This window comes from Mytilus californianus, unplaced genomic scaffold (genome assembly GCF_021869535.1).
Source record: "Mytilus californianus isolate M0D057914Y unplaced genomic scaffold, xbMytCali1.0.p SCAF_79, whole genome shotgun sequence".
Taxonomy (NCBI): Eukaryota; Metazoa; Mollusca; class Bivalvia; order Mytilida; family Mytilidae; genus Mytilus; species Mytilus californianus.
Genome location: NW_026262733.1, coordinates 535532 through 563497, shown reverse-complemented (window position 1 = coordinate 563497; position 27966 = coordinate 535532). Strand labels below are relative to the sequence as shown.

Here is a 27966-nt window from a genome sequence, read left to right as displayed (position 1 = left end):
GTGGTTTACCCATTAGTAAAAAATTCTTACTTATGTTTGGACAAATGATAATTAAATTTGACATTTATGTTATAAATTTCAGAAACATATGTATGATGACATTTAAAGATTACTGAGGGACAACTACAGTTCATATCTATACTGGCTAAACTGTGAAAATTTAAAGAATAAGTTAACTTATGTCAGAAATATATTAAACCTGAAGAACAAAACACAAAGATTCTGACAGTTTTCCTTGCAATACCTCAGACATACGATACTCAAAGAGTACAGTCCTAGAAGAAACTCACAAATGTGGTACACAAAGAGTACAGTCCTAGAAGAAACTCACAAGTGTGGTACACAAAGAGTACAGTCCTTGAAAAAACTCACATGTCAAGCTCAATAATTACGGCTGTTGTTCGTAGCAAAACTTAATACATGTGGTCATCAATGAGTAGTCCTAGTAAAACCTTATACATGTGGTCCTCATTTAGTACAGTCCTAGTAAAATCTTATGCATGTGGTCCTCAATGAGTAGTCCTTGTAAAACCTTACACATGTGGTCATTGTAAAACCTTATACATGTGGTACTCATTGAGTACAGTCCTAGTAAAACCTTATACATGTGGTCCTCAATGAATAGTCCTTGTAAAACCTTACACAGGAGGTCCTTGTAAAACCTTATACATGTGGTATTCATTGAGTAGTCCTTGTAAAACCTTACACATGTGGTCCTTGTAAAACCTTATACATGTGGTTCTCATTGAGTACAGTCCTTGTAAAACCTTACACATGTGGTCCTTGTAAAACCTTATACATGTGGTACTCATTGAGTACAGTCCTTGTAAATCTTTAAACATTTACAAATTTAATCTTTAATGAGTACAGTCTTAGTAAATCTTTACACATGGGCAAATTTAATTTTTAATGAGTACAATCCTAATAAACCTTATACATGCTGTACTTAATGAGTACAGTCTCACTAGTAAAACTTTACACATGTAGTGCTTAATGAGTACAGTCCTAGTAAAATCTTACACATGTAGTGCTTAATGAGTACAGTCCTAGTAAAACCTTATACATAATGTGCTTAATGAGTACAGTCCTAGTAAAATCTTACACATGTAGTGTTTAATGAGTACAGTCCTAGTAAAACCTTATACATAATGTGCTTAATGAGTACAGTCCTAGTAAAATCTTACACATGTAGTGCTTAATGAGTACAGTCCTACTAAAACCTGTAAATTATTACAAGCACACATGTGTATTAAGTTTGTACAAACTGTGAAAATGCAAAACTAAAAAACTTAACTGTGAAAATTAATCAACAACTTCTGAAAACTCTTAATACAAACAAATATAAGGATGATCAATGTTATATTAGTTCAGACTTAGAAACAATGGTCTGATGGGTAATGTTCCCATTTCAATGCTTAATTCCACTGAAACACTCAAGTAGTAAACCTGATATATTCAAATATTTATAAAAGGACAGATTGTGTGCACAAAAGCAAATTATGAAAATAGTATCTTGCCATTTTGTAAAAGAAACTTGTGGATAGTCAGATAGTAATAAGAGCCATCACAGAGAGTACTTGTGGATAGTCAGATAGTAATAAGAGCCATCACAGAGAGTACTTGTGGATAGTCAGATAGTGATAAGAGCCATCACAGAGAGTACTTGTGGATAGTCAGATAGTGATAAGAGCCATCACAGAGAGTACTTGTGGATAGTCAGATAGTGATAAGAGCCATCACAGAGAGTACTTGTGGATAGTCAGATAGTGATAAGAGCCATCACAGAGAGTACTTGTGGATAGTCAGATAGTGATAAGAGCCATCACAGAGAGTACTTGTGGATAGTCAGATAGTGATAAGAGCCATCACATAGAGTACTTGTGGATAGTCAGATAGTGATAAGAGCCATCACAGAGAGAACTTGTGGATAGTCAGATAGTGATAAGAGCCATCACAGAGAGTACTTGTGGATAGTCAGATAGTGATAAGAGCCATCACAGAGGATCTACAACTTCTTTACCTATTTTCTTGGTTGCAGCACACCTTGTTGTATTGATGGGGCCTTAATAAGATAAAACTGTCTTAAAACCCAAGTGTAACCAAAAAAGATTATTGTAAAGAGTCTGACCGATTGTTCATTGCAAGGCTTGCTGTTAGTTACAGTAAAGTAATATATATAACTCATCCAGTAAGTACCTAATTTTCAAGCTAACACAAACTACATTTGGCAAAGTCCTCCTTGACTTGCATTTGCCTTGTATGTAAGAATTTACCAACATAGTTATTGCCCAGTGGATAATATCGACTAACTTCTGCATGAATGAAAGCTTTTAAAAAACATATGCCAAGGGTGTTTATCACAATGCAAATGGCTCAGTCTTGTAAAGTTTCCAAAACATTCCAAAAACAAATCTGCCTAATGTACACAAACCAAAGACAAAACTGTACCTGAAAGATGTTTGAACAAACAACCAGGTGATGATTACAACACTTAGGGAGTGAACAAACACATATGTTTAAATTTGATCCATCGCATTGATGAATTTCTTTTTATTCAGAATTTGATTAGACTGAATCAATGAGTTTAGATGAGGATGTTTGTAAAGCTTATTTCAACATGATTGATTCAGCTTGAGTTTATCATTGATGCCATACAAATATAGGAAATATTACCAGTTGAAGCACTGAGAATTAACAAATAAACAGTTCATCGCTATATGCTTTAGCTCATATTAAATACATTCAATTTTCAATACTTTTATCCAAGGTGTTTGCATGTAAATAAATGTTTCTCTTTACACCATGACACAATTTGCCAAAGCGACCAAGCTCATATACCCCACATAAAGTGGAAAAGCTAGTAATAGCCTGCTGGCATATACCTCACATAAAGGGGAAAAGCTAGTAGTGGCCTACTGGCATATACCCCACATAAAAGGGGAAGAGGTAGTAGTGGCCTGCTGGCATATACCCCACATAAAGGGGAAGAGGTAGTAGTGGCCTGCTGGCATATACCCCACACAACGGGGAAAAGCTAGTAGTGGCCTGTTGGCATATACCCCACATAAAGGGGAAGAGCTAGTAGTGGCCTGCTGGCATGTACCCCACATAAAAGGGGAAGAGCTAGTAGTGGCCTGCTGGCATATTTTCATTTTTGAAAGTATTGCCATGAGATATGAAGCCTTATTTATTAAAGTGATAAGAATAAAAGAGATATATTTTACAAGTCTTGAAATGTTCCCAAATTTTCTACTAGAAACCATACCTTATATTCAAATGAAGCTACCATCCCAGCAGCAAGATCTTATATTGGATATTGTCTGAAGTCCCCTTAAAAAAAAGTCCCCATAATACAACTTATTAAAATATTTCATGAAAAAAAACCTCCTTCAACATTTATTTAAGTTGAGAAAAACCTCAATAATCCATTATTTGCCAACTTTACATATTATCTATAAAGAATACTTACCAAAGCTTGGTTGACTGCATTTGAGTCCCCCTGTGGATATGGAGTGTAAATAGCCAGTGCAACACAGTTGGCAAAGATGGTCAGCAGAATTAAAAACTCAAAAGGCGTAAATATCATTAAGGAAAACAAAAGTATTATTGCACAACTTCATTATACATATACAATATTAAACCCAGTGATTGGGAAAACAACACACTCTATTGTCATAATACCATTCAGAATAGAATCAGCACATTTTACACTTTGCCATACGAGTTCATTCTTATAAAATAAAAGTCATCGCCACTCAATTGAGATGAAGACTAGCAATTCTAAATCTTTTTCTTTGATTCATTATATATTTGATTTTTTTTTTTAAGTATTGTGTGGAAATATTTTTGTCCCATGTAAGTTTACCCAATATCCAATTAATATTTTCCAAAACTAGAGGAATATCATAGAATTGCATAAAATTATTTTTTTCCCATGTTATCTACTCAATATCCATTACTTTCCAAAACTTAAGGAATAAGACGGGAGCCTTTACAGATAGCATGTCTGCATCAAAATAAGTTCAACAATCCAAAAAAGGTCAAAGTCCCATATTTCACAAACAAATACTCAGATAAAAGTGACAAAGAGTCTCAGAAGAATTGCTTTCACTAGGGTTATTGTAGCAAAATAGTCCCAAAAAAGTCATTTCTTCAATCTTGATCTTGAAGAATGTTCTGTCCAAGTTTCATAATATTGTGAAGGTTGGGCATGCCAGGGCCAGACTCTATGTATATATTAACTGCAAACAAGACCAATACCTGGTCTGGACCTGCATTGCTGCATGGGATAACTGCGGTAACATGTGTATTGAAGCATTTTCCTTGTACAATGAATGTTGTAAAATTTCAAACTATCACAAAACAAGACGTGGCTACATGACAGATGTAAAAATTCCTTATACACTACAACTCAACATTATCAAGCTTAAGACTAAATATAAAATTATTCACTGCTATAGAAGCCAAGAAAAATTTGACAAAACTTTTTTTGTGTACAATGTGTGTCATCAAATTTCAAACTATCTGCAAACTTGTACAGCATATATCTAAAATTGCTTTCACATCACAACTCAATATATTGTCAAGCTGTAAACCAAATATAAAAATGCTTCCCTAACATAAAAGTCAAGAAAACTTTTAAAGAAAGTTTTCTACCCTTTTCGACGGACATACATAATAACAGACGGAGATGAGCGGTTACTAAACCTTCTTTTGACATTGGCGACACAGATAAAACTTAAAAGTCCCTCTTTCAGAAAAATGCTAAAAAATGAAAAAAATATATCTTCAAATTTGCAGAACAAAAGTAGGAAGAAGGCTGGTGTTTTTCTACAACTGTGATCTAGCTACGTAACTTATGATTATTTTTGTATCCACTTAAAGGGAAAATTGTTGTTCTTACATTTTTTTAAACTGAAGTTTGAAACTTGCTAACAAATATCACTGTATTATTTTCATGACAAACTTGTTCCATGACTTTTCCTGCCTGGCTTAGAGAACATTTACAAAATCTTTCATTGCACAAATAATTGAATGATTTGCACTGTTTGAAGATTGTATCTCTTTGAACACAGGAAACACAACAATCAATAAATACATAAAAAACATATTTCTCTTATCACATACTTACGTAGAGAAAATCACCCTTACCACATTCAACCTACAGAAAATCAGCTGAACCACATTTTTATGTACAAAAAATCCATTTCAATTTAATCAAATGCTGATAACAGAATTTTGTTTACTCCTTGAATGCATTATTTTTTAAAGGATATCTCCATTCTACAACACGAATACATAGTTTCCTCATAGGATTGTTTAACGTCAAACAAAATAAAGCTCTCTGTGGTCGCACATTTTGAGTTTGTTGTTTTCGTGCATTTGCACGTTTTCGTGTCATTGTGGAGGCTGTTGCAGCACCTATTGCTGTTTCCCACGCCGTACTAAGTGGCTTTGCCGGGCCTTTGTTTTCTGGAGAGTTTGGTGTTGATCCTCCTTCCTGCCCACCAGACTTTTCACCAGTCTGGTTAGAAGGCAAGTCCTTTCCTGGAGGGCTCTCCTGGATCCTATCATAATTTTCTCCTGAAAAAAAAACATAATCTTACAGCTGAAAGTTACCTATAACTTATAACAAGTTTTGATCATACAAATGTCTTCTTTACAAAACATTTCAATAGTATTTATACAGTATAACTAGGTGTTTGTGTGCTTGTTACAGCGACATAAGGGACGACAATATTGTTGATCTGTCACTGAAAATTATCTAAATAAAATACAAGTTGCAGAGCTTACCCAATGTTGTCATTTCAAGGTCTTTCAAAGAGTAATGAAGGTCAAACATTGATTAATGTACTTTTGTGAAGTATGATAATAATTATATAGTATCAACTAATTAGTGAAGTATGGCAGATTGTTAGTTTTGATTACACTATATGATATCCTATTTATTAGTCTACATTACATGTATATATGTATCATCAAGATGATGGAGGGACCAATAAAATTTTTTAAATAAGTTCTCTGTAATAAAACATACTGAAGTTTGTATTCGTGTGATTCCTCTCATTGAGTATAGTTATGATCATCCTGAACATGCATGAAATATTTGCCACTGGACGTTAAGCAACCAACAATCAATCAATCCCATTGAGTAGTGAATAATATTATGACTTGTGTGATCAAATATTAGACAAAAAAGTCTTAAAATCATATAATATGTATGGTAAAGAGAACTCAAAAATCTTGGAACCAAATATTAAGTGTGTGTGAATTGTAAATGATGAATAAATGACCCCCTTCAATACAAACAGTTTAGTCCTCATTCAAAGTAAAGATCAGGTGAACTTGCTTTATACATGTTTATTTTGTATACCTTGTGTTGTTTCTTTGACGTTTACTTAAACTCAATTCATTTTTGTTATAATTAAATATATTCATTTTGCATCTTTCACACTATAAAAAAAACTTAACCCTCCAACACTTTAAGTTGAAAATGACTAGATCTTTGCTACATATATTGTACAATATAGCTTAGCTAGCTAGCTAGTGTACATGTATGTAATGCTCTATTGGAAGCTAGCTTAACCAATATAATATTGTACAATATAGCTCAGCTTAGGCTAGCTAGTGTATGTAATGCTCTATTGGAAGCTAGCTTAACCAATATAATATTGTACAATATAGCTCAGCTAGCTAGCTAGTGTATGTAATGCTCTATTGGAAGCTAGCTTAACCAATATAATATTGTACAATATAGCTCAGCTAGGTAGCTAGTGTATGTAATGCTCTATTGGAAGCTAGCTTAACCAATATAATATTGTACAATATAGCTCAGCTAGCTAGCTAGTGTATGTCATGCTCTATTGGAAGCTAGCAAATAATGTCTTATATACAATATATATTAACAATTTCCAGATTCTAAGTTTATATAATTAATTATAGCCAATTTTAAGCTGATTTTATCCACCCCCTCATATTGTCCTTGATTACATACATTTTATAAAAGATCTATAGAACACATCTTGATATAGCACTTGACAAAACAAACATCAATATATAAGTATTGATTACACACATTCACTAATGATCTGTAGGCATTGTTCTCTCACAGTCTCACATGCTAAACAGACAATCTGGTTTTCATTATAATGATAAGACAGGGATGTGGCTGACAGATGCCCCTACAGAATGGTTGATACTAGAGAGAGTTGGACTCAGTCTTGTGATTTTTATTGATGAATTTGAAAGATCTGTCTATCTACCAAACAATGAACTACTCAATAAATAAGATTTTACTGGGAATATAAAATTCATAATAATTATTTGATTTCTGGTAATTAGCAAAGATTAAACAGTACAAATGTATTTAAGATTTAAGGCTGAATAAAAACTATCATTGAGAATGAAAACTTGTTCTGTAGATGTAGCATTTGTATCATTTACCAAACATATCTATAAAGACTTCACTATGTCATTGTGAAGAAATCATTGCCACATAAAAAATGTGTTCAGAAAGCAGCATTCATTGAATAAAAGCTAGATGCAAGTCATTCTAAAATCTGTTTAACCACAAACAATGCCAAATGAAAGCAATGTGATATAAAGACCATAATCCTGAGTTAGGAGAAGCTAAGATTTAGGGCCAAATTGCCTAAAATCAAAATGTATTCTCTGGTTTTCAGAATCAAAATTTTAACCTATATACTTTAATAATAAAATATTGCACTTTTGGTTTAAAATATATACACTTTCCATGGTTTATACAGCAAAATCTACACTAATTGACTTGTACATGCTTAGAAATATAATATATAGCACCAGAGTCAAATTGTATCATCATGATCATCATGGCTTCGTCTTATATTTACATTTTCTGAAAACTTTTTTTCAAATGCTTAAAAATGTAATCAGCAATGATGTATCAAAGCACTGTTTTATATTTGTAGAATTTACATCACCTAATAACCACAAAATGTACCTTATTCTATAATCTAATTTTTAAATGCAGCCTTTTATATTCTCCAATTTAAATCCAACATGATGGGGACCAATGAAAGTTAAAATTAGAAACAAAAAGGAATTAGATATGTCACACTGATTGATTGGTTGTGGAGGAACCACAGAAAAAAAAAAATCAACCTTCGTATATGTAAGAGAATGATAATCCCTTTCTTCATGAATAAGTACGAGCGTTAGTAATCAAAGTTTTGGAAAGCTAAAGATTTAGGTTATTTTTTATCTGAAAGATTTTTTTCCTTTTTTTTTGCATTGCTTTGGTATTGTTTAATTTTATAGTAATTTGAAGTTATTAATATTTTCATAATAACATTCACGGTACCAATTTTACTGCACCAGTGAACTTCAACTTATTTTGAGATTTTTGTTTGTTTCACAATTCAACTTTTAGTCAGTTTCAATCACTCTGTGATAAATTCTTTCAATCTGATAAATGTGCTTCAGGGCAGTTGTAACTCATTTATAGAAACTCTTTGTTTTGAACTGTAAATAGACCCAAATAATAGGATAATCCCTTACTAAGAACATGATTTACATTCATTCTTCACAATTAAGAGGCATCCAATCCTACAATTTCATTGGTCGAGAGTACTTTGCTATATTCTAATATTACTTAGACCACTCAGCCAACATTTGCCCCATTCAATTTCAACAAGTGAAACTACGAGCTACTGCTCACTGATGATACCCCCGCCGCAACTGGATAATTTTAATAGTGTAAAAATATGTAAGTGTTCGGTAAACAGGAAGTTGTTGAGTGATGAATCTGAAAACGCATCACACGGTATAGCTGACTTATATAAACCCTGAAACCAAACTTCAGAAATCCTTATGATGTAGTTCCTGAGAAAGATGAGACGAAAAATATTCATGGGACGGATGGACGGACGACGGACGGACAGACAGAGGTAAATCAGTATACCCCCGCATTTTTAAAGCAAGGGTATAATTAATTGAGATGTGTATAGAGAACATCAATGAGACAGTTACTGGGTACCTTACAACACCAAGTCACAAAGCTGGATACAATTATGCTCAACCTTTTAGTTACTTAAAGTTGAACATCAATGCTGCTTATTGTAACAATAACAAAATTTTAAACTTTAAAAGCCATGGAGTACAAACTCATTTAACACCACTAAACAGTCAAAATATTAATTACTGTCTAATGAGTCTTACTAGGTGCATCAGGTGTAGGAAAAGAAAATTCTTACTAATATTATAATTGTAAAAAATCTTAACACCCACTCTTACAAATATGCTGCTATTTTAATCACAGATAACAATCCTTTTGTTTTACACAGCATTATATGTATTACTTAGACTCTACCATATCTCAGGGTTCTCACTACGGATTTTTGAAGGCGAGTCCAGGGACTCGTCATTTTTGGCCATGGTGAGTCCAACAGTAAGAAGAAGATATTTTATTGCAATATGATTTATCATTTTAGTCTCCATGACCTAATAGAGCAATGAAATGACATTGAATTCAGATTACTTTTAAACTTTTGCTATAAAATGATGATATGAGTATTCAGTTTATATAAAATATTTCAATTTTGATACATCTTTTGACTCATCAGTTTTGAAAATGGTGAGTCCAGACAGATTTTGATGAGTCCGGCCAATACTCATGGACTCGCCTTAGTGAGAACCCTGAATTATCTACGAATACAAACTTAGTGAAACTCAAGCTTTAATTCTTTAATTTCTGGTCAAGTGATGTCAACTATTAATCAAGGTCCATTGTTTTTCCCACAGACAAGAGAAGAATGATAGCTAAACTTCTGGTTAGATCAATGTTTGGTGCACCAAATCATCCCCATCATGTTTTAAAATGTCATTTCTTACAATTTTATTGCACAATAAATCCCTTGCCATCACTCTAAATACAATGTTCTATAATCATGATAACAAAAGCATTTCATTGCCTTTATAAACCAACTCATTTAAACACTGCTTGTATAAAAAAAAAAAGCTTTACTAGTACATGTTCTAGTTGAGAAGCAGTTTAAAATATGCTTTGAAAATAAGAATTAATAAAAGATGTGGGGTGCACATCATGCCAGAGAGGGTAACCTGACAACTGTATTCTAAAAGAAGCATTTTCCTACTTGAACTGATAGTTTGGAAATAGTTACAGGAACTGGTCAAGCGGGTGTGGTCAAATCGTAATTAATATACTTGTTTTTAAGTGGCTATTAGGCATTACTACTTTTTACCATTCCTCACAGCCTATCAACAGAGATGCAGACAGATAGGTATGAACATATCCTTGCAGCCAGTACTATGCATAGAATAATTAACCTTCAATGTTTGAATTGTTGGAAGTCAGATGGAATTGACCAGTTTTCTGTCTGTCCTACATGTAGATATCAGCATCTGTGATGTTTCCTACAAATCTGGTTATAGCAACTCAATGTGGACAGATTTATTTTAACATTCTTTTAAGGTCCTTGTTTTATAAACTGTATTGATTTTGTGTCAGCGTATACATCATATATATATCCTTTCTTTGGATAATCTGTTTAGTCACCAATGTGTATGTGACCTTGCAGTTTCTTAATCTAATAACCAGTATTTAATCCTTAAGATGAGTTAACCAAAAGTCTACCAGTCCATGTGACCTGAATTCAAGCAATCAATAGATGGGATTTGTGTCAAAAACAATCAACAGATATGATTTGTGTCAACAACAATCAATAGATGGGATTTGTGTCAATAACAATCAATAGATGGGATTTGTGTCAATAACAATCAATAGATTAAGGATTTGTGTCAATAACAATCAATAGATATGGGATTTGTGTCAATAACAATCAATAGATGGGATTTGTGTCAATAACAACCAATAGATGGGATTTGTGTCAATAACAATCAATAAATAGGATTTGTGTCAATAACAATCAATAGATTAAGGATTTGTGTCAATAACAATCAATAGATGGGATTTGTGTCAGTAACAATCAATAGATAGGATTTGTGTCAGTAACAATCAATAGATGGGATTTGTGTCAATAACAATCAATAGATAGGATTTGTGTCAATAACAATCAATAGATTAAGGATTTGTGTCAATAACAATCAATAGATGGGATTTGTGTCAATAACAATCAATAGATGGGAATTGTGTCAATAACAATCAATAGATAGGATTTGTGTCAATAATAATCAATAGATTTGTGTCAATAACAATAAATAGATAGGATTTGTGTCAGTAACAATCAATAGATGGGATTTGTGTCAATAACAATCAATAGATAGGATTTGTGTTAATAACAATCAATAGATAGGATTTGTGTTAATAACAATCAATAGATAGGGCAGTCTGCTAACAGTATTTCATTCTTAAATAGTGGTTAGGGCAATCTGCTAACAGTATTTCATACTAAAATGGTGGTACATATATGGGCAGTCTGCTAACAGTATTTCATACTAAAATGGTGGTCAGGGCAATCTGCTAACAGTATTTCATACTAAAATGGTGGTACATATATGGGCAGTCTGCTAACAGTATTTCATACTAAAATGGTGGTCAGGGCAATCTGCTAACAGTATTTCATACTAAAATGGTGGTACATATATGGGCAATCTGCTAACAGTATTTCATACTAAAATGGTGGTCAGGGCAATCTGCTAACAGTATTTCATACTAAAATGGTGGTACATATATGGGCAATCTGCTAACTGTATTTCATACTAAAATGGTGGTCAGGCCGTCAGGGCAATCTGCTAACAGTATTTCATACTAAAATGGTGGTTGGGGCAATCTGCTTACAGTACTTCATACTAAAATGGTGGTCAGGGCAATCTGCTAACAGTATTTCATATTAAGATGGTGGTCAGGGCAATCTGCTGACAGTATTTCATACTAAGATGGTGGTCAGGGCAATCTGCTAACAGTATTTCATACTAAAATAAGAGGTGTCAGTTTCACAACCAATCACTCCATAAAATATGTGTTCAAGTGACCTGAATTTGCTGAAATACATTTTGCAATACTCCATCATGTTTGAAATGAAGGTCATATCAACATATAAAACTCATTGACATTTGACACTTTTAGACATTTGACTTTTGCTGAAGTATAACCAGCCTGCTTTTTTAACAATTCTTAAACCAGGCTATTGATCAATTTAGCTCACTTCACAACAATAACATATCCCTCAGTTGTTGCTGCCCATTTCTAATTAGAATTATTTGGGTTAGTGAAAAAAATGCCTACAGATTGACCAAGTCAAAACCTACATGTATTACTTGCTGTAGAAAACTGTCTGAGCAATAATTGGACATTCCTGTCAATGAAATAAATGTTATTAATACCAGCCTTGTTCATCACTTAAATAAATGAGGAATTCCAAGATAATTCTTGTTTTCACCTGTCTAATTCAATCAAATTCTGAAGAACCGCAAACATTTTTTTCCTTACATGTCACATCTCATGTCTTTTATAATCTACACCCAGTTTTCTGGATGTAAATTCATCGAAAGAGGCAACGTTTATGATGTCAAGTGGCAGAGTTAACCAATGATTAATGAATTTTTCCAGGAGCTGCTAATAAGATCAATAACATGTTCTTCTTATTGCTCATATCAACATTTCAATTATTTTCGCGTTACTTTTTACAAATTTGGTGTAGATGAAGAAAATTGATAAGGCCAGGTCAAAAAACAAACAAATTTAGTACACAGAATATTTAGCTACAATAAACTAAGCCTTTAATTAAGGAATCATAAGGGATAATCCGATTTACTAAATCCTTCATGAGTTTAATTAAACAATAAGGCCATAAAAATGATACAACCCCAGCTTGACAGCAAATTGTGCTTTGCCCAGTCAGGTGTTGGACATAGTATTAAGATTGAAACAGCCCAGGGACGGATCCAGCCATTTTTTAAAAAAGGGGGGTTCCCAACCCAGGATAAAGGGGGGGGAGGGTTCCAACTATATGTCCCCATTCAAATGCATTGATCGTCAAAAAAAAGGGGGTTCCAACCCCAAACCCCCCCCCGGATCCACCACTGCAGCCTCTTACATCGACATGCCCAGTCATGAGTTGGACATAGTATTAAGATGGAAACAGCCTCTTACTAGACATGCCCAGTCATGAGTTGGACATAGTATTAAGATGGAAACAGCCTCTTACTAGACATGCCCAGTCATGTGTTGGACACAGTATCAAGATGGAAACAGCCTCTTCCATCAACATGCCAAGTCATGGCTTGGAATTAGTATTAACATGGAAACAGCATCTTACATCAACATACCCAGTCAAGTGTTGGACATAGTATTAAGATGGAAACAGCCTCATACATCGACATGCCCAGTCATGGGTAGGACATATTATTAAGATGGAAACAGCCTCTTACATCTATAGCCCAGTCATGTGTTGGACCTAGTATTAAGATGGAAACAGCCTCTTATATCTACATGCCCAGTCAAGTGTTGGACATAGTATTAAGATGGAAACAGCCTCTTACATCGAAATGCCCAGTCATGTGTTGGACATATTTTTAAGATGGAAACAGCATCTTACATCAACATACCCAGTCAAGTGTTGGACATAGTATTAAGATGGAAACAGCCTCATACATCGACATGCCCAGTCATGGGTAGGACATATTATTAAGATGGAAACAGCCTCTTACATCTATAGCCCAGTCATGTGTTGGACATAGTATCAAGATGGAAAAAGCCTCTTACATCAACATGCCCAGCCATGTGCCTCTTACATGAATTTTTTATTCCCAGTAAAATCTTACAATGAAACACAAAGTCTCATACATAATGCCCGTTACATTTAGCAGCTGGTTTACTCTTTGCCTAATTTGTTGGTTTACTCGTTTGAAATTTTGTCATGTGGAAGTCTTTTATAGCTTTCTATGAATGTTGTTCATTATATACAGTGCCCTACATAGAGTTGTTTACATCATCTAAACACATCTCCTTATTTTTAAACTAATGCAAAACTGATCAACCACAAGAAAATAAGGCAAGTATCTGCAATTTACAGAAAATAAATATGGCACCTGTCCTAAGTCAGGAATCTGATGTTCAGTAGTTGTCGTTTGTTGATGTGGTTCATAAGTGTTTCTCGTTTCTCGTTTTTTATATAGATTAGACCGTTGGTTTTCCCGTTTGAATGGTTTTACACTAGTAATTTTTTGGGGCCCTTTATAGCTTACTGTTCGGTGTGAGCCAAGGCTCCGTGTTGAAGACCGTACTGTGACCTATAATGGGTTACTTTTATAAATTTTGACTTGGATGGAGAGTTGTCTCATTGGCACTCACACCACATCTTCTTATATCTATGTACATTATTCATAATCTAGTCCATGACCAATAACTCGGGCAGGAGAAAAAATCCAGAGAACTAGATAGACATTAGAATGAGATATTTCCTAAAGGCAGAGGGAAAAACTTTCTGCATTACTACTTGCTAAAATACGTTTTATATGAATTTCTGGCATAAGCCTGTTTTTCTTTTTATTTTGCTTTTAGAAAAAAATAAAATGTTCCGCTGGGCGCAGCTTGATACGACCGCAGAGGTCGAACCCTGAACAGTTGGGGCAAGTATGGACACAACATTCAAGCTTGATACAGCACTGAATTTGGATTGTGATTAAATATTTGACACAGCATACATGTAGGTTTCTGACACAGAATGAATGTGGTCTAAGAACTTAAAATTTTTTAAACCATATCATTATTATTTGCTTTAATATATAAATCAGAAATAACCAATTTAAAATGGAAAATTTTAAAGAAAAAAAAAGAAAAAAAAGGGAAAAAATATCCCCCCCCCAATTTTTTGAACCCCCTTAAGATTCACCACCCCCAAACTCAATCCCAGCCTTCCCTTTGTGGTATGGTACCTTGCAGTACAATTTCAGAGAGATCCATACACTTGAACACAAGTTATTGTCTGGAAACTAGAAAAATGCTTGTTTTTTGGCCCCTTTTTGGCCCCAAATTCCTAAACGTTTAGGACAATTACCCCCAAACTCAAACCCAGCTTTCCCTTTGTGATTTCATAAAGATCCATGCACTCACACACAAGTTATTGTCCTGAAACTAGAAAAATAGATATAAGAAGATGTGGTATGAGTGCCAATGAGACAACTCTCCATCCAAGTCAAAATTTATAAAAGTAAACCATTATAGGTCAAAGTACGGTCTTCAACACGGAGCCTTGGCTCACACCGAACAGTAAGAAATGCTTGTTTTTTGCCCCTTTTTGGCCCCTAATTCCTAAATTTTTGAGGCAATTACCCCAAAATCAATCCCAGCCTTCCCTTTGTGGTATGGTACCTTGCAGTACAATTTCAGAGAGATCCATACACTTGAACACAAATAATTGTCTGGAAACTAGAAAAAATGCTTATTTTTGGCCCCTTTTTGGCCCTTTATTCCTAAACGTTTTGGGCAATTACCCCCAAACTCAATTCCAGCTTTTCCTTTGTGATATGGAACCTTGTAGTACAATTTCAGAAAGACTCATTCACTTACACACAAGTTATTGTCATGAAACTAGAAAAATGCTTGTTTTTTGCCCCTTTTTTGGCCCCTAATTCCTAAAATTTTGAGGCAATTACCCCTGAATCCAATCCCAGCATTCCCTTTGTGATATGGAATCTTGTGGTACAATGGCAGAGAGATCCATACACTAACACACAAGTTATGTCTGGAAGTTACAAAAATTCTTATTTTTGGCCCCTTTTTTGCCCCTTTTTCCTTAACTGTTGGTACCATAACCCCCAAAATCAATCCCATTGAACCTTATGGTAAAATTTCATAGAGATCTATTCACTTAAACTAAAGTTAGAGTGCGAAAACCAATGTGTCTTCGGACGACAACGCCGCCGACGACCACGTCATACCAATATACGACCGCAAAATTTTTTGGCGGTCGTATAAAAACTAATTCAAGTCATTCACAACAAAGAAAAGTTACAGGTTTTTTGCTCAGACCTCATATATCACTTAAAGTCTGTATTTATGACTAAGTAAAAAAGCTTTGAATGTGGTTTCTGGCTAATGACTATGCTGTAAAGAATGTATACTGGTAAATATAATGAGATTGTCTGGTCTATATTATCTCGTGCCATAATAAAAGAATTTAAATAATAGATGTACATGTAGTGAATTACAACCTTCTAATCAACCAATTTACTTATATAATTTTCATGAACTTTTAAACTGACTTTTTTTTAATTTATTTCTCATATTTAATTTCAACGGACAAAACTATAAATCAACTGAAATACTGCAGATTTTACATCAGGCTACATATATATATTAAAGTGTTCATATTTCTGTCTATTGGCTTGAGCGTCCTTTAAGCACCTGCCCTTGGTGACTCCTGCATATGAACTACAATACTATATGTTCATATGCATTAGCCACGAGGAAGGACTTGACTCAAAAGTTTTTTTTATAATGGATGTGATGTTGCTTCTGGTGCATGGTCAATAAACACTAAACATACTGGTTTACATGACTACATGTATTATTAACTCAATTTATATTTCATGTTTTTTTTTATTTTCTTGTGTATTGTCTTTTGCAATTGTGTGATATAAAAAATCAATGTACTGACTATGTCTATAATGGGTCCTCTATTGGAAATAAAAAAATTATCTAATTTATCTATCTATCTATGGAGAGAGGATGATGGCTGGCTGTTTCACATACAGTGGCAAATTAAGTGCATATTCAGGACAAGATAATGTTAATGCCAAATGAAAATGAATTGTGCTTCATATAGAGAGAGCAAATGATTTGACTTGATTATTGTTTACTTAAGGTGCAGTGGCAAATTTTTCATATATTCAGAAATGAGAGTAAATTTAGAATGATCTAGTTATATTTTTTTAGATTGAACTTTTCTTACATAATTGTATGACTTTATAAATTGTAATCAGTTTCTATAAAATTCTTACATTTAAATGACAGTTTGTCCTTTAAAATCAAGTGTGAATTTAACACTTTTTTCATATTATCATAAAAAAAAAATTTTAAATGTGCCAGAATCGATCCTTTTTTGTCTGCAATATAAAGCCAACAAAATTACCAAATGAATCTTTTTAAACAAAACTATTCAGGATTCAATGCTTAACAATCATTATAAAAACTCATAAACGGTGGTAATGTTATGAAAAACAAGTAAAACATTTGTAAAGGGTTCTACAGAACCCAGTGTCTCACCTGCAATTTCTGAGTTCATAACATTCTATGAAGGTTTGACAAAGTTGTTGATGTCTGAATAAATTAATTCCATACTGTATGTAAATGTAAACTGCAAAAACTTAGTTCATCTACAGGTACATTTGTATCAGTAAAATATTGAAAGAAGAAAAAAATACATATTCTAAATTTTACTCCAAACATTATCTCTTAATCATAAAAAAAAAAACTTTTTACCAAAAGTTCATAAAATTCTAATAAGGTTGGACAAAGTTATTGATCAATGTCTAAAATACTTTTATGTTAACCCAAGACTGTATCTTAATTGTTATTGCAAAAAAGTTAAGTCCTTCTATCTTGACCCCAAAATCAATTGGCTTCTTTAATCCCTTCTCTATATCATCCCTTGTACAAGTTTAATCCCTAACTAGATACTCTAGTTATTATCCAGAAACAATTTGTTTCTGACACATGAATGAAAGGATGACGGCTGGAGGAATGGACAGAGTGATTAGAGTATGCTCCTGAAATTTTTTCAGAGAGCATAATAAAGAAGTACATTTGTTGATATGTTTTTCCCCCTAATAATATATGTTTCTAGAGTGCAATCTTTTACACTGAACATCATGTTATGGTCTATTTTTTTAACTTCAACCTCTCACTTAACATCAATCATAAGTGACCGTCTTATTTGTCACCGTATCATGATTCAATCATTCTTAACAAAATGTGTTGATACTGTATTAATGTTCTCCAAGAATCAGACTTTTCAATATGTTTTAACATTTAAATGTGATGATTGCATTGAATCGAAGAATAAGACCAGACATTTTGACAATTCATTGCTATCCCTGTCATTTTACATCATTTTTATTCACAACAAAAGTGCAGCCTAATTATGAGTTACAAAAAAATGTATGTGACATATCATGAATTGGTATTAATGTTTTTTGTGGTAAGTCAGTCTCAAGGATCATGATTTCATTTCCATTGATTAGGAATCTTTCTATCTCTGCAAGGCTTACTAAAATATGTACTATGATATACAGCAAATAAATAAAAAGAGAAATGGGGAATATGTCAACGAGACAGCAACCAAACCAAATAAACAATCAAAAAATATAAAAACATTAGGAGAGGACTGAACCACAAAAAAATTTTAAATATAATATAGCAATCAGTTTAATTGATTGATTGTTGGTTGCTTAACATCCAGTGGCAAATATTTCATGTATGTTCAGGAACATTTCAGTTTAAGGTCTATGATTCAGACAATAATAATTATAGTTGGTATTTACTTGGACCACATAAAACTTCAGCCATGAGTAACAACATTTTAAATATAACAAACAGAAGTACATATTTTCATGTATATGGTAGTATCATAGATTGTTTGTTGGTAGTATCATAGATTGTTTGTGGGCTGAGCCTTAACTACTCAAAATTTACCTTTTAATTCATCACAAATATTGTACACTATGATTTTTACCACCTCCAAACCTCTTTCTTTGGAATCTTTATAAAACTGTTTGATTCATATCATCACCATTCAGTTGGTTTAAAACCTCATACAAATTTCCCTCTTTTTAATCATGTAATGCTGAATCAGTTTTTTGTCTATTCAATGTGATTCCAAGACCAAAATTCCATTATTCTTAGTAATGGGATTCCACTGGTACTGATTCAGTAACCACAAACAAAAGTACCACTTTATTGTTGTAAGTTATAAACCTGTTAATCAGGAGTTATCAATTATTAATACAACCAATTCTATAGTGAACAAAGAAATACTGTCACAAATGCTTCATTAACATTGTGTTGTCACTTCTGATTCCAAGATTTTAAGTTATATAACCAAATGGCACATAAATAAATCAAATGAAAAATCTACCTTTGATATACATTCAAAATGTAAAACTAACCAAAATTGAGCCAAAGTAGTCAATAAGAAGAGATTAAATACTATTCATCTTAATAATAACACATACATTTGTGTATTTTCAATACATCAAAATGTGCAAAAATTTTAGGACAATTTTGATACAATGTTACAAATTTTACATGTTTTTTTTTAAATTTTTGTTGAGCTGGCTTTATTATTTTATATTTTTTACATTACCATGATTACCCAAGATGAAATAATTTGTGTCTGAAAAACAATACAGCTATGTAAAATTTGTCAAAATCTATCAAGATAGCAGTTTTTAGTCATAGTTAATAAATATATACAGTATGTACAAATGTATCATATGTTCAGAATATCGCAATATGCCATAAATGTTGGTCAAATTATAAAGTACCAGATGAAACTGTGATTTTCATAAACATTGTGATTTTTTTTTTTAATTGGTGTAAAACAAGTAAAGAGGAAATTTGCCATACCCCTTTTATGCAATTTTTTACTTGTCAGAAACAAATATAGTTCAGTTGCATTCTAAGTACTCTGGTTTAGGATTATAGGTTTATTGCTCAGAACTCAAACTTTCCTAAATTGACCCCTTGTGTCAAAATTAAACAGAAAAGCAAAATTGGTTCTCTATGAAGCTTACATGTATGTACATGTCCTATCAGTAAAAAAGAGAACAGAATATTCTTAATTTTGTTCCATTAACCCAAATTTACACATTTGATTACACTTTCTTTTTTCCAGCCACCCAATTTAATGAGAGGACATCTACCCGGAGTTGCCCACAGAGTATGCATCCTGAACATTAACAAACATGTGTCTGATACTAGAGCATCGGAAGATCCCCACTGTTTTGTTACAGTAAATTGGTGTAGTATGGCTCTAATTAAGATTACTGTTTATCTCCTGAGTACAGACAATCCTTCCATACATCTTACATCATACATTCCATTCCTCTCTTCTTCATCAAATAATCAATATTTTTTTTTTGTTTATTTATCTAATCATGCTTATCGATATCAATACAGATCATTTCCTGTAAATATATTCAAACTGATTTTATGTTAATCATGTTAGTATGATCATGATAATTTTTCTTTAATTCTCAAAAAACATATAAATGAGAAAAACAAGCTTGCTTTTCAATCGTTATTCCATCAAAATACAAAGAACTGTCAAAAAGATATCAGACTTGCTATGAAATTTTTCTTAAATCCCTGTTACTGATTCCAACTAGAACTGAGACTGTAACATTGGGGATCTTAACATTCAACCTGGTATCCGCCTGTTTGCGATCCCATGGCCATCTGCTTAATTATCTTTTTAGATTCTGCTTCAAATTTTGTATAAATTGCTATAACATTTCATGAAGGATGATAGTAAGACAACATATGAATGATAAACCTCATATATGGTAGGATGTTTGGTTAAGATATATGAAGATGATTTGAATTATTTTGCCATTTTAATACTATTATTTTGTGGGACTATAAATCTTTAAACATTTTAAAAATAACAAAAAATACACATTGACATACAAATCCTAATGACGATATCACACACACCCCAAATGGTATGTACATGTACATAAGTCATTTGAATGATAGGATATATATATACCGGTACTTGCATGAAGATGGTTATTATTTGTGCTGCAATTCTAATACCCCTAGTTCTGTAAGATTTACATCCCTTTGAAATGTCTCAATGCCATCATACATAAACCATCTTGTAATTACATGTATACACATTGTATATATTCTCCTATGGTTTAAGCTACCACTGTTTAAGCTAACACGTAGAGTATCATATTCTGGTGGTTTGATATCAATATTTCTATGTGAGTTATATCCTTTTAATATTTTGCATAAATATTACATAGTGATTTGTACTTCCTTAGAAGCATGGGGGATGATTTAACTATTTTCCAAATGGAGCCCCATCTAGTCGTATAGTCACTGTCAAGTGTCTAACAACAATCCTGTTGTGACAGAAGACATTTAGACTTTCTCTAGAATCAAAATCGGGAAAATCATTGTAAACATTTGTGAAAATAAGCTTAAGGTGGAACACATCCTCCACAATTTCACCAAAGTTTAAGCCCATGAGACTCCTTTTATCTATTACATGTACAATGTAGTTTATAAAGTCAAACTATACAATTCCTTATTATTCCAGTAACTGGTAATTCTAATGGTTAGGCAGATTTTATCAATAGAATGTGTACCTAAGGTAAACCTTTGGTAGGACAATGTACATGTAGGATTATGGTATGAACTTTTAACTATTTTTTTTCTTTTTAAACATGATTTTCACATACATCTGACTCAAATATTTAGTTCTTTTACACTTCTCCATCAAATTAAAATCATTTAATTTAAACTCAGCAATTGACACATCTTATACCTTTCTAGGACTTGAGGAGCTGATCACTTTTCTCAAACCTGTGAAGCAGAACTATTCTACCCCTACCATCTCATATTTTAGAACATTTCTAACTTAGGAAACATGACCATTAAAAATAAATGGGGATTTCCCTACATGAGTACAATGTATGAACATCTTTAACTTTTCTAATCTATGGTTTTTACATAATCAATTTATTGATGCCTACTCATCGACTTTGTTGGCTAATATCATTTTTTTTTAAATGCAAATTTGTGTAAATTGATAAATATTTGGAGAAAATTTGTTATAAAAAATTGAGAAAAAAAATTTCAATCCTTGCAATTTATAGTTAATTTTGTCCCTAATTTTTTTTTTTTTTTTTTTTACATTCAATGTAAACATAATAAAAAGCATCAAATTTTATAGCAAATTATTTTCTTCAATGAGGTGATCTATTTGAAATAGTTTATCTTTAGCTCTCTGAAAATAGAAAATACAATGCAAACATTTTCATTTCCATCCTTTAATTCAGCATCAGTAACCAACAGGAGGGTGCCATGTTTATCAATCATCCATTGATAAAACATCAATAATTTATGAATGCTTACACAGATTTTATAATAAAGGTTTCCACAAGAAATACAAAGTTCTTACCTGGACCCTTATTGTCCATTTTTGGATCTTAAAACTGAGAAAAATCCTAAAATAATTTTTGCTACAAATCGTCAAATTCGTCCATTTTTGTCTTTTTTCTTGTATCATCATCCGGGGTTTTCTTCCATAATATTGGTATATTTTTCATCTTTCCATTTGTAAATTGCGGGAAAAACTATATTTCACTTCTTTTCACGGTAAATAAATGTTACGGTAATCCATCGACATACGACACTGAAGTAAAGGTACACTTGTGTTCGCTGTACCGTGAAACGTATAAGTGTGCCGCTTGATCAAATTTCGGGCACCTGTTTTCAATTTGAGAATGTATGTCACCGAAAATTAATTGAATAATGGAAAATCATTGATTAAAATATAACATTTGTGAAGTGCCATAATAATTTGCCTGATGCTATTTGTTTGTATTTTAAAATAATGCTATTTATAATAAAAGTAACGGAGTAAATATTCATTGCGAGGCTTCATCGATCAGCGGAAATGGCGGAAGGTCGAATGAATTTGGCTGCTTTGCAGCAAAGAGATCCGTATATAACGGACATAGTTGATACAGCGTCTCAAGTTGCCTTATATTCCTTTAGTTCGAAGTCAAGTGAATGGGTTTGTGTCAATCATTCCACTGATTAATAAGCATGTTTCTGTATAAACACCCTCCACTTTGCTACTTGTCATATTATTATGATAAATCTGCTATTTTTAACTTGTAAAAAATAGTTTTTCTTTACACTCGCTACATGACATTGTGAAATAAGGTGTCTCTATAGATTATTTACACATCAGATATGAGTTTATTTGTATTATGATAAATACACTGCATTTAGTGGTAATATCTTTACATGATGATGATACATTGTCAACTGTCATTGTACATGTATGATGTATAATAAAACACACTTCATTTAGTGGTAATATCTACATATACATGTACAATTCTTTGGAATTATTTCATTCATTCCATTAGTGACCATTAGTTCATGTATATTTAAAAATATGACCAAAAAAATGCATGGACTTACAAAATAACTGGGTTTGAAAAACTAAATGCATCATTGATACTTTTCATATTTAATCATACAGATACTTTAAACTGCTTCTTTTATATTTCTTCCATAATTTGTTCCAAGTAGATCATATCTTTCATTGGAAAATGAAGTAATTTTGTCCAGTCTGTCTTAAATCTCTGATTCAGTTAATTGTTTTGCAAACATTTAAATTAATATATTTGTATAAAATTGAGAATGGAAATGGGGAATATGTCAAAGAGACAACAATCCGACCAACGAGCAGACAACAGCCGAAGACAGTATATATTTTGGGATTCCATCATAGCTATATTGAGTAAAAATCAGATCTTTCAGAGTTCTTGAAAAGTGGTGGTCTGAAGGTTTTAACCACCACAATTTTGCAAAGATCGACACAATCTTGGTATTTTTCAATAGAAATAATAGTGAGGACCAACAGATTTTCTTCAAGGACCACAGGGAAAAAAAAGATTTTTAAAACTCTGAATTCTTTAATATTATTAGAAAATTCAGTTAAATGGTATCTGAATTCCCATTATTCATTTACATCCAAATTTTGATTAACAAGTGTTATTGATAATTGCATTCTGTGTACATTGTATCTTTAATGAATAAATCTTAAGTTAATTGTTAAATATACTGTTTTTCTTTGATTAAAAATTTCTTCATTTGTTTCTGATGTGGTGGGAAGAACTAGTTTCTCATTGTCTGGCAAGTGAATGTTTACACATATATGCATAACTTGGAGAGTAGCTGTTTTCGTTCAAATGAGAACCAAAAAAATGGGGGGAAAAGAAGTGAATATGATTTTATTGCATTAAGCTATGTACAATCAAAATGTTTGGATTATTTTTGCTCTATATTTACTGGAATTTGCATTTTAAATGAATTCGAGGCAATAAAAACATTTCCTGCAATTTGTCAAGAAATGATGCTATCCCACTATGCATCAGTTCATTCTAACATTCATTAAAAAAGTATATGTCATTGTGTTTTGACTGGTGAGCCAGGATTCCAGGCTATTTTACTACTGGCTGTTTAGATATTTGAAATACCATCCTCTTCTTGAACGGTGTTTTGTGAGTTCACCCAATATAGTGCAGTAAGATGTACATTCTTCAGATCATATACATGTCCTTGTAAAGCAATTTATTAATTATATTATACTCAGAGTCAGATACAAAATTATCTAAATAACTAAATAGATATATATGTGTGTATGTAATACCATACTTTTCAGGACAACCATTTTATCAAAAATAATTAAGTTGAAGTAAGAAGTTCCTTCTTAAGGGAATGTACAATCATTGATTTTCCCCTATTTGCCCTTGTTAAATTGGTATGTTTGAAGAAAAAAATAGGCAGGATATACCTTTGCGGAGTTCGCGAAAAGTGGTGTCCATATATATAGGGTTTGACAACCAAAATTGTGTAAAGGACTGACACTATTTTGGTGTTTTGCAATACAAATAATAGTGAGGACCAGCAGATTTTCCTCAAGGACCACCAGGGAAAAAAGATTTTGTGAACTCTGCCTTAGTTTCAAGTAAACAAACACTTGGCATGAATAAAATTTTATCCTGTCCAGTACTAGTCTACAGTAAAAATTACAAGCATTAGTAACTAGGTCGATGCATGTTTCTGTAATATTTCATAGGAACACCCAATCAAAAAGAATTGTGCCTTAAAACACCCAATCAAAAGGATGGTGCCTTAAAACACCCGATCAAAAGGATGGTGCCTTAAAAAACTCAATCAAAAAGAATGGTACCTTAAAACACCCAAGATATACATGTTAATGACTGAAAAAAAATATGCAACGAAATGCAGGGTTTATTTGCTACAACTGTAAAATCCAAGGGCATTATATTTTTGTCCTATTTTAACATGAAACCAGATGTGCTGTACTATGTTTTGGTTTAACCACACATTTACAGTCAGTTTTATGACCAAGGGGAAATAACTCAATTCACAATATTGCCAAAATACATACATTGTGTTTCTGTACTTCATACAATGTAACGTATAATAATAATTTAAATTAAAGATTAAACAATGCATATATTTAAAGCATTCTTTACATTTGTACAGTTCAAAATTATTTTCAGTTTCCTTATAACTCATTTTATGTGTTTTTTGAAAATTTTTAGTGAAATTTCTGAGAAGAAAATCTGAACATGATAAATTGATTTTGTGTCCATACTGAAAGTTCAGAAATTTTTTGCAGCAAGTACAGAATTTGGACAAGTAAAATATCATGGACACTAACTCGAATTTCAAGTTGTAAAAAAGTTAATGTTGAAACTTTGTATGGACTTTTTTTCCTGGTTATTTATTTTCTTGTGAAATTATAAACACAGACTAACAGTTAGAGGTACTACTTCTACAACATACCTGCCAACCTCTGAAACCTTCAAAGAGGGAGATCTCCCTCTCAGCTATGACAGCTGAGGGGGAGATTTTGCGCGAACGACATTTTCAAGTGAAATATATGACATGTTTATTTATTCATCTACGACACACATCTAAGAGTTAATAGATATACTTTGTTTCTTTAAATATGGTTATATCCTACAGATTGGTGTGTTGTTTGTTTCTTTCCTATTTCTTCATTTTTCACATTTGTATCCAATCAGGACAACTTTACAATCCAGATACCTCTGTATGATACAGAGTGCAACCATGTTGTCTCAGATGGTGTATTATGTGTGTGCACATGAATATTTCACAACTTTGATTCAATACATTTCTTATAAATTTCAATATAAACATTGAATTGAAGTATAGATCTTTTAAGATATTTTTAAAATATAAATATTTTTTTTGTCTTAACCCTTTCGCCGATGAGTCCCGGTTTACCGGGATTCACGCTTCAGACAGCTGACGATGAGTCCCATTTGACCGGGATTGGAATACCTCTTTTATATTTCCCGCTCAAAACAGTGCAAACACGAGTTATCTTTCTTTGTTGAATACCCGGATGAAAGTGTAAACATGGCGCTTCCGTTTGTTGAAAACCGTGTTAAAATCAGAGGAAATTTACGGAATTTACGAGAATTTGTAATGAGGGAACATTTTTTTTGAAAGAATATGGAAGAATTGAAGCCAAACTAGCCAAAATATAGTTACGATACTGTTGTCAGGTCATTAAAGATTGCATATTTTGGCGTTAATATTGATTCACTTATAGGGTCTTTGCATCGGCACTAAACACATTTATTTAAAAACCAGTTGTTGGCATGACACAGGTTATGTTCTTCTCATATATGTTATGATGGTATGATACTAAACCCCTAACGGGAAGGATTGTGCCTGATATTCATATGATGAAGACATAATCTTTCAATCAGTTTAATTGAAGTCTGGAGCTGGCATGTCAGTTAACTGCTAGTAGTCTGTTGTTATTTATGTATTATTGTCATTTTGTTTATTTTCTTTGGTTACATCTTCTGACATCAGACTCGGACTTCTCTTGAACTGAATTTTAATGTGCGTATTGTTATGCGTTTACTTTTCTACATTGGCTAGAGGTATAGGGGGAGGGTTGAGATCTCATAAACATGTTTAACCCCGCCGCATTTTTGCGCCTGTCCCAAGTCAGGAGCCTCTAGCCTTTGTTAGTCTTGTATTATTTTTAATTTTAGTTTCTTGTGTACAATTTGGAGTTTAGTATGGCGTTCATTATCACTGAACTAGTATATATATTTGTTTAGGGGCCAGCTGAAGGACGCCTCCGGTTGCGGGAATTTCTCGCTGCATTGAAGACCTGTTGGTGGCCTTCTGCTGTTGTCTGTTCTGTGGTCGGGTTGTTGTCTCTTTGACACATTCCCCATTTCCATTCTCAATTTTATAGTATACTTTTTTGACATAAAATGTCGTTTTATGTACAAAACACTTGGAATGGACATCGTTCAGTGTAAGGAATTTGTACAGCCTCATTAAATTTTTCAAAATTTTGCCGTTTTGGGTTAAAAAATTACGATTTTGAGTCTAAGAGCAGAATTTTGAGAATTTCACCTAGATAATTCCGAAAATTTGAATATTTTATGAAGAAAAATTATCAAAACATGAACAAAACTGTGAACATGGTGTTAGTGAATTTAATAAAGACACAAATAACTACAGACAAGTTTTTATTGACATTTATTATGAAGATCTCCCACTTGAGTAATAGTAGCCAGGGAAGCCATCGTCTCAGAGTAGCTTCTGTCTGGGCAGCTATCGGTGAAAGGGTTAAGGCATACAAAATCTTTCATTTGCCATCCTTTTATGATTCTTTGTTTGATTTGTATTTAGTTTATATTGTTTTATCAATTCACATTATTTTAAGAAGGGTAACTTAAAACAGGATTAAACAGGGGAAGTAACCCGAAATTTCTTTGAAGTATAACACAAAGCTTGAAGCAAAAGTCGTTAATGATCGTTAATTAGTACTATATTTGACACCCAAGCTGTCAAGTGAAGCCATTCAATTTCACATGGTCTGTGATTTACAGGTAAAAACAACCATAATCAGTGACACAAAAACGTAATTATTGTTGACTTGTCATTCAAGGTTGAAATATCCAAAAGCGGGAGATTCTATACTCCCGCGCGGGAGGGTACCGGCAAGCGGGAGATTTCGCCATTTGAGCGGGATTCTCCCGCTCAAAACGGGAAGGTTGGCAGGTATGTCTACAAGTTATTTTTATTAACTTGAAGAAGTAAATATCAATATACTTATATAAGTAAATTTGTAAGATACTTATACAAGTGTATTTTATTTACTTGTATAG

The 27966-nt window shown here is 32.7% G+C and overlaps 1 protein-coding gene across 1 annotated transcript in view; it reads right to left on the bottom strand.

Annotated features, from left to right (window-relative positions):
• Positions 1–22551, bottom strand: part of LOC127710431 (voltage-dependent L-type calcium channel subunit alpha-1D-like) — a gene marked incomplete at its 3' end in the record, with an annotated part of 74918 nt that extends 52367 nt beyond the window's left edge. The window contains exons 1-3 of the mRNA XM_052216258.1: positions 22152–22551; positions 5277–5583; positions 3470–3575 (exon numbers count right to left, since the gene is read on the bottom strand). Coding sequence (XP_052072218.1) covers positions 3470–3575; positions 5277–5583; positions 22152–22170 — 432 coding nt within the window. The remainder of the gene's footprint in view (positions 1–3469; positions 3576–5276; positions 5584–22151) is intronic.
• Positions 22552–27966: the final 5415 nt, after the last annotated feature.